This window comes from Amphiura filiformis, chromosome 7 (genome assembly GCF_039555335.1).
Source record: "Amphiura filiformis chromosome 7, Afil_fr2py, whole genome shotgun sequence".
Taxonomy (NCBI): Eukaryota; Metazoa; Echinodermata; class Ophiuroidea; order Amphilepidida; family Amphiuridae; genus Amphiura; species Amphiura filiformis.
The window spans coordinates 62,467,050-62,487,423 of NC_092634.1; the positions used below are offsets into that span (position 1 = coordinate 62,467,050).

Below are 20,374 nucleotides of genomic sequence, written 5' to 3' on the forward strand. Positions count from 1 at the left end.
AGTTAGAAAGTGACAAAGATAGTAAAAAGGTTTCCTTTGCAAACTCAAGTCAAGATCATGTGCCCATCAATAGGTCTACCAAACGAAACATAACATGTTATAGATGTGGACGTATAGGCCATGGGTGGAGAAAATGTTATGCAAAACAGGGAATTGACGGTAAACCTTTAAACTAATGTACCCATCTGCGAGGGATCGTAAGAGAAACAAGCATGTTCAAAAACATGCAGGTGGGAGTGAGTATATTCGTAAGAATGAACATGTATTTGCCAATTGTGACAAAAAGGGAGGACATAGCCCTTTACCACCTTTTGGACAGAGTGATATGAACAATTCTGATTTATTTGTTGAAATTAATTTGTCTGATTCAAATACCATTTCGGCTTCCATAAATTGTAATCCAGTTGAATGTTTGGTTGACACAGGTGCTTCAATTAATTTAATAAACCATGATTGGTTGTATTCAAACCTGCATTCTGTTCATCATATGATACAAAAACCTCGTATTAAATCTGCTCGAGTAGCAAATGGTAGTGATTTAGAGGTAACAGGATTTATTGTTTTGGTCATATCTGTCAATGGTGTACTTTTTCCGGTGCCTTTGAATATTGCACGCAATCTTAGTTCTTGCATCATTTTAGGCAAGAAGTTTTTGAAGAAACATTGTGCCATTATTGATTGTGGTGATAGTAAGTTGAAGCTCAAAAGCGTAGTCAGATTAGAGTGCTAGAGAAACAAGAAATTCCTCCTCACACTCAGTCTGTAGTTTGTGCAAAGATAAACAATAGGCTACCAGTACAAACCATTGGTCTCTGTCAAGGTGGTAGGCGTGTTACTGCCCTGGGAATTTTAGTTGCCAATACGGTGTCAAGTGTAATTGATCAATGTGCTCATTTAGTTGTAATGAATACAACTGATGAACCAATCATTTTGTATCCTAGGACTAAATTAGGCACTTTTACACTGATTGAATCTGAGAAAATAGTTCCATTTCCTAACTTGAAGGAAGAATTTGTCAATGAAATTCACTCATCGCCAATTGATAGTAAGGATGAGGATCCTAGGCTTCAAGAAGTACTTTCTAAAGTCTCTGTAAACACTGATCATTTGTCATCTTCAGAAATGTCAGAAATTACTAATTTGTTCAATGAATACATTGATATATTTAAAGTGGAAGGAGGTCCGCATGGAGATTATTCTGGTGTAAAACATGAAATAAAAACAAATGGACATCCACCAATTAGATCTCGACCATATAGATATACTCCACATATTCAAGCGGAAATCAAGAAACAAGTCAATGAAATGTTAGATCAAGGAATTATTAAAGAGTCAACTAGTCCATGGTGTTTTCCTGTATGTATGGTACCCAAGGCTGGTTCTCCAGGTTCTTATAGATTTGCGATAAATTTCAAGAAATTGAATGATATTTGTCCACGTGACAATTTTCCTTTGCCAAACATTAACGACGCACTAGATAGCTTAGGCGCTGCCAAACCCAAATACTTCTCAACTTTAGACCTTGCTTCAGGTTATTGGCAAATAGGCTTAGAAGAGAGTTCAAAACCTCTCACCGCTTTTGTGACACAAGATGGTCTATTTGAATTCCAAAGAATGCCATTTGGCCTTCATAACGCTCCTGCGACATTTCAACGCGCTATGCAAGAAGTTTTGAGAGGTCTTAACTGGCAGTTTGTTCTATGTTATCTGGATGACGTCATCATTTTCAGTAATTCATTTTCTGAGCATTTATGTCATCTAAAACAAGTGTTTGACCGTTTTCGTCAAGCTGGTCTAAAACTACAGCCAAAGAAATGTTCATTTGGTCAGAAAGAAGTGAAATACTTAGGTCATATAGTGAGCGAAAATGGTGTTGCGACAGATCCTGACAAAGTCAAAATTGTAAAGGAGTATCCCCCACCTACCAAGGTCTCTGAGGTCAGGTCATTTTTGGGTTTTGTAGGGTACTACAGAAAATACATCAAAGATTTTTGTAAGATTGCAGAACCACTCACCAATTTAACAAGAAAAGAAGTGCACTTCGTTTGGGATGAAAAGTGCAAAACTGCTTTTGAAACACTCAAACAAAAGTTGCAAGAACCACCAATTTTGGCCTATCCTAGATTTGATGGCACGGAATTCATTTTGCAAACCGATGCCAGTGGCGTAGGGTTAGGATTCATTTTGGCTCAGAATCAAGATGGAAAAGAACGAGTCATATCTTATGGTGGTAGAGCTTTGCACAAAGGTGAGAAGAATTACACGACCACAGAATTAGAGGCCTTGGCAGTTGTTGAAGGAGTCAAAAATATGCCCCATATCTACAACATGGTGTAAAATTTACAGTAGTCACAGATCATTGTGCACTGAAATGGCTTTTCAGCAAGAAACAAACAATTGGTCATTTAGCTAGGTGGGCAATTAAACTTCAAGCATATACATTTGATGTAGTACATGTCAGTGGACGCAATAATGGTAACGCTGATGCACTTAGTAGGTTAAACTATGACTCTCTAAACACTTGTGTCGATTGTAACCATTGTAAGTCTGATTCACAAAATTCTGAAGAATTAAACAATGTATGGATAGGTTCAGACTTAGACAAGATTTCGGAGGACGTTTTGTCTGAGCTGCCTGATGACAATGTAGATAGTGATGTTAGAAGTGACACAAAACCTGAAGTGAATGTTGTCAAAAATATACGTTATCAATATGGTAAACGTGTTGGGAATGACAAAAGGTGGAAAACAAAGATGTACCGACTCTTCCAGCTGAAATCAATTTACAAGGGTTTAAAGAAGCACTGCTGACCGATACTTTTGCTAGTTCTATGTTGAATTTTCTAGAGCACGACAAATTGCCAGATGATGCTCTTAAAGCTAGAAATCTGTTGTTGCAGGCTGATCAATATTATGTGCATGAGGGATTATTATATCATATTTGGCATACTCCAGCAAAGAGGCACATGCCAGAAAGGAATACTTATCAGTTGTATGTTCCAATCACTTTTGTTGATACAGTTCTGAACAACTGCCATGATCACGTGTTAGCTGCACATTTTGGATTTCAAAGAACTTACAGCAAAATTCGTCAGCGGTACTTCTGGAAAGGGATGTATCGTGATGTAGATAACTGGGTTAGATCTTGCATATCCTGTTCTCAACGCAAAACGCATAGGCACAAAGCTATCGCCCCAATGCAAATCATGAAAGTACCAGGTGCTTTCCAACGCGTTAGTGTTGATATTTTAGGACCTTTACCAATTACAACCTCTGGCAACCGTTATGTTCTTTGCTTTACGGATCACTGCACCAGGTGGCCCATTTTGGTACCTTTGAAAGTAACAAATGCTTCAACAATAGCAAGAGCATTTTTCGATAATGTCATATGTGTCCACGGTTGTCCAGAAACGTTATTAAGCGATAGAGGAACAAATTTTCTGAGCAAGATCGTTTTGGAAGTGTGTCGAATCATGCGAACACAGAAATTGAATACCTCAAGTTATCACCCACAATGCAACGCGATACAAGAGCGGTACAATGCTGTAATTTTAGACACCATTTCACACTATGTAAATGAATTCCATACTGATTGGGATCAATATATCACAGCCATACAGTTTGCATATCGTACAACTCCTGCTGAAAACTCCGTTGATTCAGTCCGTTCTTTCTTTTGTATGGTAGAGAAGCGAGACTTCCTTTAGATGTAACGCTCACGTCAGACTGCAATTATGCAGAACAGAATCTCAGAGAGCACATTCATCATTTAATCTCTCAATTAGAAATTGTAAGGAAGATCTCACAACGTCACGCAGAGCAAAATCAAAACAAGATGAAAGAACGTTTCGATGAGAGTGCAACGGAAGTTCCTTATCAAGTTGGAGACTCAGTATGGGTATATATTCCTGCATTGCAGCAAGGACTTTCACGCAAACTTCAGAAATTCTGGTCGGGTCCATACCTGCTTGTTGAACAAACAGGTCCAGTCAATTTCCGTGTACGTAATCTAGAAAACAACAAATTGATTACTACACCAATTCACGTCAATCGTATGAAATTTGCATATGATAGGTATGTCCGACCAAGCAATGATACTGAACCAACCGATTTAGAACAAAGAGATCCAATTCCAGCACTTGATCTAGACGATTGTCCTGAGGACTCTTTTCTTCCTCTTTTGGCCACACAAGAATCTGAGAAAACAAAGGTTCCAATTATCCTAGGTCTGCCACCAGTTCATGATAAAACTCCTGAATATGTGATCGAGCATATTATCAGAGGACGCTATAGAAATGGGCGTCTAGAATATCTCATAAAGTGGCGGGATTTTCCAAAATCAAGAAACACTTGGGAACCAGAGACAAACTTGAACGCAGCTGCTCTTGAGTCTCTGAAGACCAACCCTGTCAAAATTACTGGTAAACTGTAAAGGCCAGACATGGAATCAGTATCATTGTTAGATCAGTTGTAAGTGTAACAGGCACCAGAATGGCTGGTCTTAATAATAAAGCATAAATGTTTGGAAGATAAAGAAAGAATAACTAATTATTTCAAATGGTAGAACCTGGTGAAAAAGTTTGTTTATTTAGAATAACTAATATAGAGAATACAATAGATAGTTAGATAATAGTTTTAACAAATATATAAGAGAGAGAGAGTGAGGGAGAAAACTTTTTAGGACTTAATTTAATAATATTTACTGAAGGACCTTAGTGAATAGGCTGGGATTTAAGGTATTTGCATTTTGCTTATCTGACAACAATAGGGCACTCTTTACTTTCTGGAAGCTTCTCATCTGAGTCATCTCTACCAACTCTTTTACAAGTTTTTAAAAGTAGTTTTAATATGCATTATATTTTGTATTTAGGGATTAGAGGTATTCTGTTGAAGAGTTTGAAATGTAATTTTGTTTGTCTGGGTTTGTGATACACATGTCACTTCCATCTGAGCCTCCAACTGCTCAACATCAACACCAACTTAGTCTTCATCATTAATTGCATCCATCTTCAGGAATATTGTTTATACTTATTCTTATCATATTAAAGCCGGAGTACTAACATCGTATATCTACCAAGTTTTCCATCTGTGTATTAATTATTGCGTAGCGGAATTTTCCACCCCGTTACATTGGCGTCTTCAACGTGGGGCCTGAGCAATTTTCGCTTGGTGATAACTTTTCTTCAACAAATTGGATCAGGGCACCCACGACCCTCGGAACTTATCATCATTATGCCTGATTTTACTGCAAATTTGATTTCGAGAGTGGAATGTTTGGAGTGGCAAATTGCTCATCTTAGACAACAGCAACTTTTGTGTCGCCGCTTTCATCATCTGGGTCATCCATCTGTTGGTCTACGTACTCCTCATTTTCTTGCACGCAAAGTCACAGGACACGTAAAGTGGTATAACGTCAAGAACGGTTATGGATTCATCACCCGCGATGACACTGAAGAAGATGTGTTTGTACATTGGCGTAGTATCACGCGGAACAACCCTGCAAAAGTGCAAGCAAGTGTAGGTGACGGTGAAGCGGTTGTATTTGACGTTGTGCTTGTTCCTGGGCGCACTCCCGAAGCAATCAACGTCACTGGCCCTGGAGGCACATGCGTCCGTGGAAGTAGCTTTGCAATGAACAGACCACGCTTCATCCATAATGTACAGCATCAACCTGCATGTGTTGCTTCTCATATGCAAACTGATCCAACTGATGCAAGTCATGCAACTGAACCAGAAAGTGAAGCTGATCTTGAACTTGATCATGCCCATAGTGATAACACTGATGATGATATGTTTGAATACAATTCCGACGACTTTCCGTGTGATACAAGTGATGTAAGTGAAAACTCTATACCCAATGACTTTCCCCCAGTTGATGATCATGATGATATTGCTCCCCTAGTTGACATTTCTCCATCATCTGCTAGTAACTCTGAACTAATTTCTACACCAACAGCTTCATGTATTAACCATGGTGAAACCGCAGTAACTCATGATAGTCACCTGGTAAGTGAACACTCTATACATGATGATAGAGCTCACATAGTTGATACTATTTCTGAAGAATTACCTCCTGAAGATCTACCATCTGAATCTAATTGTGACTCTGACTCTGAACTGATTTCCACACCAACAGCTATTAATCATGCAGCAACTATTGATAATCACCTCGTTAGTGAACATGAAAAACATTCTATGTCTCAAGCTTGGGAGAAACTGAGCAATTTACACACTGATGATTGTTGCGATAAATTACTAGATAGAAAGTTTGATTTTCTCATACTGTGTCAACTGGAAGATATTTCCCGTCGTGTCCCATCCCAAGATATTTTGGAAGTATTATTATGTTTATGCCAACACCTTCTAGAAATTGACAACCATGGACATCTTACTGATATTATACCATCATTTGTGACTGTACTTAGGAAATATCATTTGTTTCGCCCATCTGGATATGATGTCATTAACACCCACCCCTCGCATCGCACTTTGTATAACCCATCTGAAACGACTCTCACACCATACTCAGACTCTGAAATCGCGAATGCATCAAGTGCCAACGTAAGTAAAATCTTCTGCAATCATCAACATACTAACATGGAACAATACGGAAATTTGCTTGATAAATTATGTCATCTCTTCTATATCAGCAAAGAGCAGGAACTCATCACCACTACGTTATACAACTGTTATCGAAGATGGAAGGTTTATTATCAGCGAGCAGCAGAGCAACAAAAGTGAACTGACTTTTGAAAACACTTCAAATGACATTATTTGCTTAAGAAATTATCATAAAATATTAAACTCCTAAGTATTGTACAATTTACATGATTTTATCATCTGAAGATTTCACTAAAATGTAGAGGACAACATTTTCTCTGCAGCAGGGGTGAGCATGAAGAGTATGTATTCGCCACTATTCGACCCCTTGGCTGGTTATCTTTATTATCATATTCAGTGTATTTAACTCCAAATTTTGTATTCTTAAAAGTGGTATATTTTTTTTGTCATGGTTTAATTGTTTATTGCTTTCACTGCAATTTTTAGAAGTTATCCATGTTTTATGTAGGCCAAAGGAGTTAAGTTGAGCATCAGTGCTAACTGCTAAAAATCCAATTTCTCTTCAAAATAGAGTTTTCGATATTCTCCTGTTATTTTACATGTTTAATGATTTTCATTTTGCAAACTGATTATTTTTTCCTTTGTTTAAAGTGTAAAGTAAGTAATGTTTTATTAATTGATTTGAACAGGTTTCCAAACTAAACCTATTGTTGTGATATTTTGTGTTTTGGCATATTTTAGATCATTAGAAAAAGTGATCCAATTTGCATGCAATTGTCAATCCAAAATTATCATCAAATCATCTGAATATTTGTATTTGGCATCAGCTATTTAAAAAAAAAGCATTTTTCATTTCCATCATGATACCATCTTGAGTAATTTGCCAACAAATTTATCTCATAATTTATTTTTCTTTAAAGATGCCATTTGATATGACCTAAGTTATGAACCTTAACATTGTTTTCATAAAGATTATGGTTTGCTATATTGTTTTTAAAAGTTTTATAATATTTATGGATCTATATGGTTCACTTTTTTGTTTGAGTAGTGTAGGTTATTCAAATTAAACCTATATTATGTTTTTGGCATGAAGATCACAGGAAAAAGATGATCTTAATTTGCGCAACATGTCATCACATTTTTCCAAATAGCTACTCACCAATGTTTTATTATTTTATGATATCATGCCTCATCGTGATATTGATTTTATTTTATGTCATCTACATGAAAGAGTTATTGTAGAAACATCAATCATGTTTTCTATTTTGTTCTTGATTTCATTGTCAGGAATATTAATGATTAGGTAATTATGTATGCTCCATCTTAAGTTCATAAATTGTATCTTGTCATTTTATAATTTGCTTTATTTCCACCGTATTATGCAAAGTTATTAACTTGTTTTTATTCATCATTCACATGCAAGTTATTATTTTGTTTATTTAGATTGCGTTATTTTCTTTTTCACATGACTCAATTAATTAAAGAAATAGAATCAAAAATGTATTCTACCTTATTTTGTAGGCCTTTGGTTTCTTTTCAAAAAATACTTTCCATCACAATGATCATCATAAAAAAAAACAGACTTAATTTCCATCATATTCATATTTGGTTTTTTTTACATGTTAGAAGATAGTGGTTGTAGTCTGTAGGCTTCTTTTGTCAAAAGTTAAGTGTTTTATTGATATAAGTTTTCTTCTAAACATTCATTCTTTTATAGACTTTTTGCAAATTCCAATTTGTTGTTGTTATTGTTGTAAAGTCAGATTTGTTTGTGGCCATGAAAGTTAAAGGCTTATTGATTTTATTAATAGTTAGGATTACAGCAAAGTGTACCTTTTGGATTTCACACCAAATTAGCAAGTCATAATGCACTTTAAATTGAAAAGAGATAGTTACATCACTAAGTATATGCAGTCATTGTGTACCTCAGGCATGAGAATTTTCAGTTTAAAAACTGAATTCAGTTTTTTATAGTCAAAATTTCCGCAACTTTATTTAATTTCAGCCTGTTTTTGGTACTTTTTGCCCAATTTCACGCGCATTTTCAGTTTTTTCAGTTTTTTTTAGGAAAGTGCAGTCTCATGCCTGGTACCTAGATCATTATGTTTTTGTTGAAATTTGCAACATTCTTCAAATTATCATCTTACAAATTTCATGTAAAATGCCGAGGACGTCATTTTCTTCGTAGCAGAGGTGAATGTAACAGGCACCAGAATGGCTGGTCTTAATAATAAAGCATAAATGTTTGGAAGATAAAGAAAGAATAACTAATTATTTCAAATGGTAGAACCTGGTGAAAAAGTTTGTTTATTTAGAATAACTAATATAGAGAATACAATAGATAGTTAGATAATAGTTTTAACAAATATATAAGAGAGAGAGAGTGAGGGAGAAAACTTTTTAGTACTTAATTTAATAATATTTACTGAAGGACCTTAGTGAATAGGCTGGGATTTAAGGTATTTGCATTTTGCTTATCTGACAACAATAGGGCACTCTTTTACTTTCTGGAAGCTTCTCATCTGAGTCATCTCTACCAACTCTTTTACAAGTTTTTAAAAGTAGTTTTAATATGCATTATATTTTGTATTTAGGGATTAGAGGTATTCTGTTGAAGAGTTTGAAATGTAATTTTGTTTGTCTGGGTTTGTGATACACATGTCACTTCCATCTGAGCCTCCAACTGCTCAACATCAACACCAACTTAGTCTTAATATCATATTATCATTAATTGCATCCATCTTCAAGAATATTGTTTATACTTATTATTATCATATTAAAGCCGGAGCACTAACATAATAGATCTACCAAGTTTCCATGTGTGTATTATTTATTTATTGCGTAGCGGAATTTTTCCACCCCGTTACATAAGCAACTCGATCAAAAGGCTGTATGAAAAATATAATGTCTTTAAAAAAATGTGAAATTAGGCATAATATTATAATTATTATGCGATTTGTAATTATCAAAGAATACTTCTAAAGATTTGTGTGCATTTACAAATTTATGAATGACTAATATAAAAGTCAAGGATGTCAAAATGAAAACAAATATATTTGGCATTTGATAAATGTAGAAAGTTATATGTTGAATTGATTTTGAATTGTAATTTGAAAGTTTGTCACAATTGTACTATTTGTAATTGTGTGGAATTGGAATATCACAAAATAATGTATTTTGAATTATAATGACAATGAACCCGATTGTATATTTGGTTGGCGCGTATGTTGTGGATTTGTACATTATTGGAACAAATTGTTTGTAGGTAATAAAGTAATGAAACATTTAAGAAATTAAGAAATGTAGAATTGTAATGTTGATGCCACCATCATTTTATTTTGATTCAATTAAAGTAAGGTATATTATTGTATTTCGCGATATGTACTACAGTGTGTTACAATGTATTGCGATATTGAAGGAAATCAGTCCGAGAAAATCCTCAAGAAACATTCCCATCTCGATGTAATCATTTTGGAACCCCGGAGAAGAGTTTTGCCTAAGTACGTGAAAGGGTATGTAAGGGAATGTTTGTGTAATGTAAATACAATGTAGTCTTGACTTTTTCCGTGAAACCGAAATTACCTGAAAATTAGGCCTTTAACAATTGTAAATTTTCGGGTCAATTCGGTATCAGGAGTTCCACAGATGCTGATACGACGATGCATTGATGAATTACATTTCGTAACAAGGAATCATCACACAACGAGGATACACTGACGAGGATAAGAGGATTTATATCGCATGGATTTACCTTCATAAAATTTTGTTTAATAATCAATGAATTATAAAATGTCCTGAATTGTTATCAGAGACAGTCAAATAATGATTGTATAAACATAAATGAAATTTGCAATTCAATTATGAACTGGAAAGTAGAACAAATTTGGTGTTCAGGAAATTTACTTTTGTCAGGCGCCAAAACTTTTAGGGAGGGCGTATGTTGTGGCGATATATTATTTTATAGCCCGTGCCTTCTATTTTTATTTATTTATTTATTCAAAACTATGGTGTCATTCACCTCGAGTGAGATCACTCTCTCGTATCATTTCGATTAGACTATCGTTAAACGTCACAATGGTCTTTTGTGAACGAATGTCTTGTGTACGACGCAAACTGAGAATGAATTGTAGTCTGTGGCATTCACTCAGATGGTTAACATCTCTCCATAAACTCTCCGTGTGCGTCAAGATTTGAACATAACTTCTTAGTTTAGAGCGAGTACAATTCTCGCTAATTATTACTTGATAATGGAGTTTGTTCTACTCCTAGTTCACGTGTTAGATTTAATATAAAGTTTCATATCGAATGAAGAAGATGTAGTAAGTAATAAATATAACTTAATTAACAGTAAATTGGGTTTTGGTTGTCTTCATGTTTGTGTGATAATACTCGTGCTTGGCTGATTCTAAAAGCCTCAATAAGTCCCTGGTTGAACCTCTGGTTCTATGAAGAACTTTATTTTAGCGCCCCTACTCAGGCCTATGATGAAGAGACGATGAACCGAATACCAATCTGAGGGACTAGTCGAGACGAGTGAACCATTAAGACGCATCTACCAAGCCGTGTGATTATTCCCTGGTACCTACCTCGCCGGTTAAAATATTTAGCGAGTCCTATTCCCAAAGTTCTTTATTAGAATAGCAAATAATAGGGGGGGGGGGGTCGGGGTGTGACCGCACCCCCAGCTATATGACATGCGACCTAAACAATAATGTTTGTCAGTATGTGTCCTAATATCAATCCTGTGGATAACACAAAGCGTCCATCTTGTTTTATATTTTAGCCGCTCCTGCACCACAGCACTTCAAAACTACCGTTTTGCCAGATTACATTTGGATTGGAGGTTTTGTTGGCGAGATACACATTCCCATTGCCGATTACTACAACTCCTGGAAGATAGTCCTCCAGTTCCCCAGGAAAGTTTTCCGACTATATGTAAGTTAAATCGTTTTTTGTTTCGCCTGAACTTTGTTCAGGATGGGACTTATAGTAATTACTATTTCTGTCTGTCCGCGCTTGTAAAACACTACGAATGAGGACTTCGCGCAAAGCGGGGACGTCCCCAGTTGTAATACTTGGGCTAGGGCTTCCCCTATGGGTGAAGATGTCAAAAATAGCATTACTCCAACTGGGTACTTTTTCTCTAAACTTGAGAACACACAGGTCCCCGATTGGTAGGAGTTTGGCACATAAAAGTCCCCAGTCGACACACAACTCATAAAAAAGTCCCCAGTTGTCAAAACAAGTCTCCAGTCGGCACACATTACAAGTAAGGGGGGGGGGTGGGGGGGGCCGTAGCTGTATCTGGGGAACCGTAAGACCAACAGGGACGCTACTTGGTGGGAGGAAGGATATTTAAGTTTGCTCCGTAACCCTGCGTTTCAGTGAAAAATATGCAAATTAACATAGCTAACGGGCGCATGGTAACGAAACTTAGTGGTAGGAACGATACACACCTGCTGATCACCTGATTAGTTTTTCCGGCGAAAAGTATGCGCATTTCGTTGTTAATGTGCATAATTTATGCGGAACACTTCTATAAATATGGTTGGAAATCTGAAGAAATCCGCCTTGTGGAGCTGTATCTGGGGATCCGTAAGAACCCTAAGCGCTATGATGATGAAACTTGAAAGGGGCTACCATGACCAGAAGGTCTCTACCTGATATGATTTTCAACGCAAAATATGGTAATAAAGTACCGGTACCTAATTTGCATAATTTATACATAACATGCAAAAACACATTTTCTCGGAGACTAGGGGTCGCACGTTCCCCAATAAAACATCAACATTTTTTTGTTTACGTTAATGGGTGGGGTATGAACGTTTGGACAGTATTTATTGTGGGACATTAGAGCACATCAGACATATCGAAATACATTCTGAATACGAAGAATGTCCTTCTGATATCAAATAATTTTGATTTTTTTGAAATTCGCAATGATACACATTTTACGGCAAATGATTAGAAATTGATATTTTTGATATTTAACAGTACTCGAAGTAAACTTAATAAATCTGATGATTTATACTTAAAGTTCATGTACTAGGTGGGATGAAAATTAGGTCTTTTGGGGGGAAAAAATCCATATCTTCAATGTGAAAGGTCAAAATTTTCAATTGATCGTCGGCTTTTCCTCCCAGCTACATACACTTTAAGAATATATCATTAGATTTATAAAATTTACTTCGAGGACTGTTATATATAAAAATGTGAAAATATCAAATTTTAATAATTTGTCATAAAATTTGTATTATATCGTGAATTTCAAAAGTGAAAATCATTTGATATCAGAAAGACCTTCTTCGTATTCAGAATGCAATTCGATATGCCTGATGTGCTCTACTGCCCCACAAAAATACTGTCGAAACGCTCAAAACGCTCACTCCAGATCCCTTAAGTGTGTCAATTTTAAAAAGCACTGAAAGCTCCCTGCGAGCTAAATATTTTCACACCAACACAATGTTGACATAGGACTTATGTCCTGGCATCTGTCTGAAGATCATATGCCTGTAGTCTGGACACGGTCACCGAATTAACTGTTATACCTTAAGCAATCACACAGTGCTATATAATAGGGATCCCGGGAGTGTCCACCCTCGGGGCAAGTCTGCCCACCCCGTGTTTCTGTTTTCGTAACAATGATGATGTAATTAGCTGACACACGTCATAATTAAGTGCCCAAGAAAACCAAAACATTCCGACAAATCTCACCACAGAAATTATCGTCAAAAAATGTTTCCGAGTCAAGGAAGTTTACTTTTTTAGAATTACAACATTAATATTGTAATAATCTTTTAAGACCTTGCAGAGACGGATTTTGTTCTTATATTTATTCGGAAGGTGAACGTTTTGCCCACCATATTATGAAATTAAAAGATCAACATTTTGTGTTTAGTAGGCATAACACGAGGTAAAGTAAAAAAGTACCGTCGGGGCAAGTCCGCCTTGTATGTGAAGGGGCAAGTTCGCCCTGTATTTCCCCTGGCGGACTCCCGGGGTGGATTCGCCCCATCGGCGTATTATGCATAATATTGATAAGCATACCTTTAAACAGGGTAAAACTACATGCAAGCGTGTTTTTTAAAGTTAAGTGGTACCACCGTTTATGCCATAAAACCAAAATTGCCGAAGCTGCAAATAAAGGTTTTGCTCATTTTGGACTCCTACATTTATTAGTTTACATTAAACCCCTTCAATAAATTTAGTATACTCTTTGGAAGAGAATGAGTACCCAATATACCCTTTACTAAACGTTTGCATTAAATTTATCATTGTTATGCAATATTATAACCATTTCGTTTTAATAGGGCGAACTTACACCACCATACAGGTGGACATGCCCCAGCACGGGGAAAGTCCGCCCTTGCATCGTAATTTTTATTTTCCCTTCTCCTGCCGTTACTGAAAGCTCAATGTTTTTACAAATGTGGTAGTATTTAGCTACAGCCATCTAACATGAGAATTGCCCTCTCTAGGCGAGATTGAAAAAATAGGGCGAACACGCCCGGTCTCCCCTACTAGGGACTGTGTATGAACTCCTAATTGGCCACACATCTTGAGCATCATAGTATTTTTGTTTTTGTTGCAATGTGTTAGTAGTCCTACAGGTGTAGATGTTATTTAATGTAGGCCCACAGGAAGACAAGATTTGCCCAGAAGTCCTATAGTGCCCCCCCCTCCCCTCCCGCGCTATTCACGGCTAAACACATGGGGAGTATTCCTACGGGCAAATTTGGTTTACTGTGTAGACTACGGTGGGGAGGGGTTTTTTTTTTTTTTTACTATCAGTGTATTCCTACAGTGTAATTCTTTGTCTGTGTAATCCTACGGGGAGAAGATTTAACAGTAGTCCTATTTTTAGTGACTGTAGTTATACGAAGGACTTTTATTCTTTACCATTTTTAACGCTTTCAGAAACTTTTAATATCCTCCAATGGTCATAACATTTCATGTAAAACTTGCCAACAATCAAATCAAATCAAATCCAAACTCTATGAATTTACGAACCGCGAAAGACGGGTGACTGACTGATCTCCTAGTGAATTATAAAATGATGCATATCATTACAATCACAATATTATTACGATTATTTATAAGCCCAGCCATTATTATGTATTATTTATTGCACTATTCATGTCATAACTTTGTTCCGTTTGCTTTCTTTTTAATTGAATTATTATACAGGGTGGTAACTTCAACATAGCCCCCGAACCATGTTTACATGGTGGATCATGCACCACGAGTCAATACACTTGGATTATCTACAATACCTATGAAAATCGCGTGCTTAGCCCTATTAAAGATCTGCATTTGAGATTTGTCGCGGAGGTGTCCAAAAAGATACGCACTGGTCGTGGTCGTGGACGTGGTCTTGAGGCCGATGTCACCTTCTATGGCTATAACAAAGTCTTCGGCTCTGATTACAAGCCTGTTTTGTCTTCAGTTGCGGAGCCCATGATAGTAGCATGATAAAAGGGTGTAACAACACTTAACTCCTCTGGAAGTATGTATTTTGTTTCTTTGGCTGTGTCTATACCTGCGCCTACACCATGATGTTTTGTCTTTAAGGATTGTGAAATACTTTTCTATAGCAGTGTGCAATCATATTTCTGACTGATATCCCCATGAATCCATGATAGTTTCATGATTAAAACCGAAACAGACAAAAATGTACTTCTCTAACAATTGTGAATTTCATTTCAAGTGTGGAGTATATGCGCATAGTAATGCGCAGAGAGAAGTTTGTAATGTGCGCAGTCATTGAAACACCTGCATGTTCTCCGCATCTTGACTGAAACTCGTAATTGTTGGTATGTATTTTCATGTAAGGATGGGTTTTTTTGTGACGTTTGTTTCGATAAAACAAAATTAGCTCGCAAATTGAAGCCTCCGCTAGCTCTCCAAGTGCCCTGTGTAAGATTTTGCGCGCTTCATTTTGTCATTATTTTGTATGCCAATTTCCCATATTGAAATGATTTTCTCTAAATTAGCTTGATAAATTCTCGTTACGATGTAGGTCTCCCAATATCAATAATTGCATTCAATTAGGAGATGGGCTTGAATGAAAGAATAATTATTTTGAATGATCGAGAAATGTTACTCCTAATCTGCATTTTGTGCATTTCACATGGGCCTGCAAAATATGAAACTACATACAAGACAACAGAAGCATAATTTATGTCATGAATGTGGCAATCATGGTAAAGGCAGTTTATGAATGCATTAACAAGACAAGAAATATACAGCCTGTTAGCGAGTTTCATATTCCTTAAAGTCGAGACTTGAACGTATAAATTATCTTTTCCAGATTCATACATACAGCCTCGGCATTTATATATTTATTAGAACTATTATTATACTTATCATTGCAACTGGATGTAATAATTTTACTGGTTTATAGTTATGTTATAACGTTTATAATATAAACGATTGAAATTGTAAAAATTGTACATCTTACATTATTACATATACTTCGGCCACATTGTTTTATAGGTCGCAAGACAAAATAATGCATTCTTGAAGTGAAGTGACGAAACATCCGGAAGTTTAAGCAAAATATATGACAAAAGCTATTCTGAAAAAGACACTAAAGTTGTCTCGTTTTATGGCTCGATCGATGTGCTATTCTAGTTGACATCCGTACACCTTTGTATGTTTATGGAAGACATCACTCATGAGTGAATAAATTTTGTTTTCCAATCGGAGAAACAGTCTTTGGTTTCAAATTCGTGCATTCGTCTGATTGCATTTGGTTGATGTTGCCATTTCATGGCCCACACTCTACTTGCAAAGAATTTTTAACTTGAATAGTGATGTTATGCGGTACTGGATAGTTCTGTTACTCACGCCTTGGTGCTTACGCCGTTAATCCATTTAAAAGCACTCTCCTGTCAGTGACGTGATTTTAATTAGCTAAACGGGCGTAAGCTGCACCACCATGGCGTTTGATACACCACATTTCGCCATAATATATTCTAGAAACGCTTGCTGTTAGAATAAGAAAATTTTAATTGTAATTATTGCACAGGTCACGGCGACCCTGTGACCTTTCCGGAAAAAGCCGAGTGGCAGGTTTTTCAAATAAATATTTTCTGTGTAAAAACTGTACCATCAGATAGGTAATGGAATATATGAATATTAACTGTACATCTATCACAACAATTTTGATAACAACTTGCGTCACAATTGATCTAGTATAGAAGGTAGATAATTTATTTCAATCTTATATACGCCATTTTTTTTTTGGAATTAAGTGAAAATTAATTCTGTAAAACTGTATTTTTTAATGTAATTTTCACATTAGACCCGACAAAAGATTACCGTTTTGTTGTTATGATAATCTAATCTTTTGATTTTGTAAATAAAATTAGGGGTCTAATGTGGATTTAGGATGCAAACTGGAACAATCCAATGCCTTGTCAAAATCATTTGCTTCAAAATGGAGTTCGGATGCACTTCGTAATACAACTTCCGCCACTGCGGGAAACCACATGCACAGCAGAGCACATGGCCGATATCAAAATCGATTTTATGTATTGTGTATGTAGGCCTATTCATAGGATCCTCGTATTAATTGTCTCTATGCGCTTGAGAATTCAACAATATAAATAATGGTAGTTTTATTATAATACACATTAATGTTTTAAGCAGATAAAATTCCAAAATATGATGCAGTAATGAAGTTGCGATTTATTAATATTATATGTATAAATTTTCACGATGACACTATCAAGTTCTTCGTGGTCGAGCGGTCTAAGGCGCTGGACGTATGGTATACGTGATACTAGCCAAAGCGGTGAGCCGTGAGTTCGAACCCCGCCTCTGCCAAACTTTAAAAGAATTAAAATTAAAATTTTACTTTTTAAAAATTTCATATTGGGGAAATGTGACTGGGAGAATTTATGTATGGCGTGGAGTGGTGTGGGCGTTTGATATCGCAAACTTTCAGGTTTGTTATGTTTCCGAACTTGACTACGCATGCGTGGTTATTCGATATACTGTGACATTTGGGTACGAACCATGAATGAAGATAAAATATATTGTTCGAATAGTTTGCATATATTTTGCAGTGTATAACAACTTATCGCAACGCAACGACCACGATTATTGCCCGTTACATTTAATTATTACATTTAATTTAAAAACATGGTGGTGTTTTTTTTTAACTATAGGAAAGTAAGAATTGTATTTTTGTAAATACACCATAATTGTTGAAGTAAAATAATAGGAGTTAATTAATTTTCTCACAATAGTTTTGAGCGATGGAAGGGGAAATGTCCCGTTATTTTACTTAATCAATTTGGTGTTGTAGAAAATGTAAAGATTAATATTTGTTTCCGCCAGTGTACTCTGTACGTTATAATACTCAGTTGTTCGTTTAATGTTTAGAATATATTAACCATTATTATCTTAACAAGTTGGTGCTCCACTTATATATAGGTGCTATTCTCATCGATACGATAATTACGTCATATTAGAACCCAAAGCGCTATTCTAAATCTTAGGAAATTACTATCTTTATATTGGACAATTTCCTAATATTTCAAAATAGATTTGAATTTTAATGTCGGTATTTTATCGCAATGTCGGTTTTTGTGATAAAAAAAAACTTGTAATGCCGTTGCCTCGCAGACTTCGAGGTTGTCTCTCACAAATTGCGCAAAAACAAATAAAATACAAATACTTTTGCTCTGCCTTAACTACCTGGGATGTGAAGGGGTCATGGGATCCATGATTTTTTTATATAATTGTTTTTGACTGATGAAGTTGCTTCCTGTAAGGTTTGAGGCTAAACATTAGATTTTTTTCGATTTTTACACATTTTAATATAACAGCCATGGATATCGTATTTATCAATACCGCATTTATAAATTCATTTTGAAACCACTGCATGCTGCCATCATGGCCCGCTGGCAGTATGTCAGGAGAGTTGACCTCTAGAACAGTGGGTGGCACCTGGGATTTGAAATGCGAAGACAATTGATACGAGTAGCTTGTCGTCCCAAATTTGTTGGTTTTTCGAATATCACTTTTAAATGATTTGCTCTCGCCGGGTATTTTGTTTTTCTAAATTGTGTTTTTCACAACATAAGTTACAAGGTTACCCAACATTTAGTAACTTGGCACTAATCATATTTATGAAAATCCATGCACACCGACACGTTGTTTTACTATTCATTTGTTTGGATTTCATGCTTATCTGTGTACATTCGCTGCACAAATTGCGTTTAATGACTGCGCCCTGTCCATCAAGTAGTATTTATAATTACCATGATGATTACGGTATTATTAATACCACATATCCATATAGCTGATATAGTAAACTTTTTACCTATATATTTTGCCTTGCGTGCATCATGATCAAATCGAAGAATTACTTTCATTAAAGGGGTCTCTGGCAATGATAACATTATGCCCTTTATGTTAGAACAATAATTATCAAACACGAATCACGTGGTTTTATTTAAAACAAACTCAGAGTGACCATAAAAACACGAATAAAACAGTCGGCTCTCAACACGCGATATTCAAAATTCCCGCGCCAAAATTGTCTAAGTGCAATGACGTAATGCTTATTTGTACTCAATTGTCGTCAGCCTTCATTGTATTACTGAGACGTCATTGCACTCGACAATTTCAGTGCCCGGGAATTTTGAATATCGCGTGTTGAGAGACGGATGTTTTTAATCGTTTTTATGGTTGCTATGAGTTTGTTTTAAATAAAACCACGTGATTCGTGCTTGAAAATTATTTTTCTTACATATAAGGCATAATGTTGTGATTGCCGGAGACTTCCTTTAATTTGTTTTGTGACCGAAGATTAGGGTAGAACCATCATTAAAATGATGATGATTCGTAGATTTGATAAACAGGACTTGAATATTACTTATGTTTCGCGGAGTATTCATGTGTACTGGGAAATAAAAGAATGGTTTACTGACGCAAAATACCTGTCTGATGTGTCTTATTTTGACTCCAGTGAAATCTCTGTGTAAAACGATGCATCAGGCCTAACAATAGTTTGGCTTCACATATGATCTTATGTCTTGCCTGAAAACACTTTAGATTCAATCATGTTTCACCGTTGTTCATCACCGTTTAACAACGATGTGGTGCGTCGTCTGCGTGGTTTACTTCGCGAGGGCAGCTTTAGCTGCCCGAGCGAAGTAAACCACGCAGACGCGCCGGACGCGAGTTGTTAAACGGTGATGAACAACGGTGAAACATGATTGAATCCTTTCAACAACGAAAAGAAGCTAAAGATCGTATAATTCACATGATTATTTCATGAGGAATATCAGTTAATCATTGCCACTCAGCCTTACAAAAACTTCGATGATTTTTCTGTTAAAATCAGCAATAAAACTGGAATAAAACTACAGAATAAAACTACAATGTTAAGCCGCTGAAAAATACTGAATTTAATTTCTAAAGCTTGCATACGCACACAGGTTCCAAACATGACGAATTTTACGCGCTCTCGCGTAACGCGTAGTCTCGCTCGCGTTCGCGTATACGCTATAGTAAAAGTATGTATTCATCACGGATTAACAACGGTTGGCTCCTGTACAAAGGTATAGGAGGAGTTGTTGAATGTAATTTTAAGACATGTCATATTAGCACATACTCGCTAATTGCCGCTAATAGCGCTGATAAGCGAATACTTGGGTATTAGCGATATTTGCGTTAATTAAGCGTTATTAGCGATAAACGATATATATTGCGCTATTATCGCTAATTTAGCAAATTAGCGACGGAGGGCTAGGTACCGCTAATTAGCGTTATTAGTAGGGATGCCACAGTGGCTGCAC

At 36.1% G+C, this 20,374-nt stretch overlaps 1 protein-coding gene across 1 annotated transcript in view; it reads left to right on the forward strand.

The window, feature by feature from the left end:
* LOC140157443 (uncharacterized) overlaps positions 1 to 16,572 on the forward strand; it is a 65,353-nt gene extending 48,781 nt beyond the window's left edge. The window contains exons 5-6 of the mRNA XM_072180646.1: positions 11,344 to 11,495; positions 14,748 to 16,572. Of these exons, the coding sequence (XP_072036747.1) occupies positions 11,344 to 11,495; positions 14,748 to 15,032 (437 nt within the window). The 3' untranslated portion in view covers positions 15,033 to 16,572. The remainder of the gene's footprint in view (positions 1 to 11,343; positions 11,496 to 14,747) is intronic.
* The last annotated feature ends 3,802 nt before the right edge of the window (positions 16,573 to 20,374 follow it).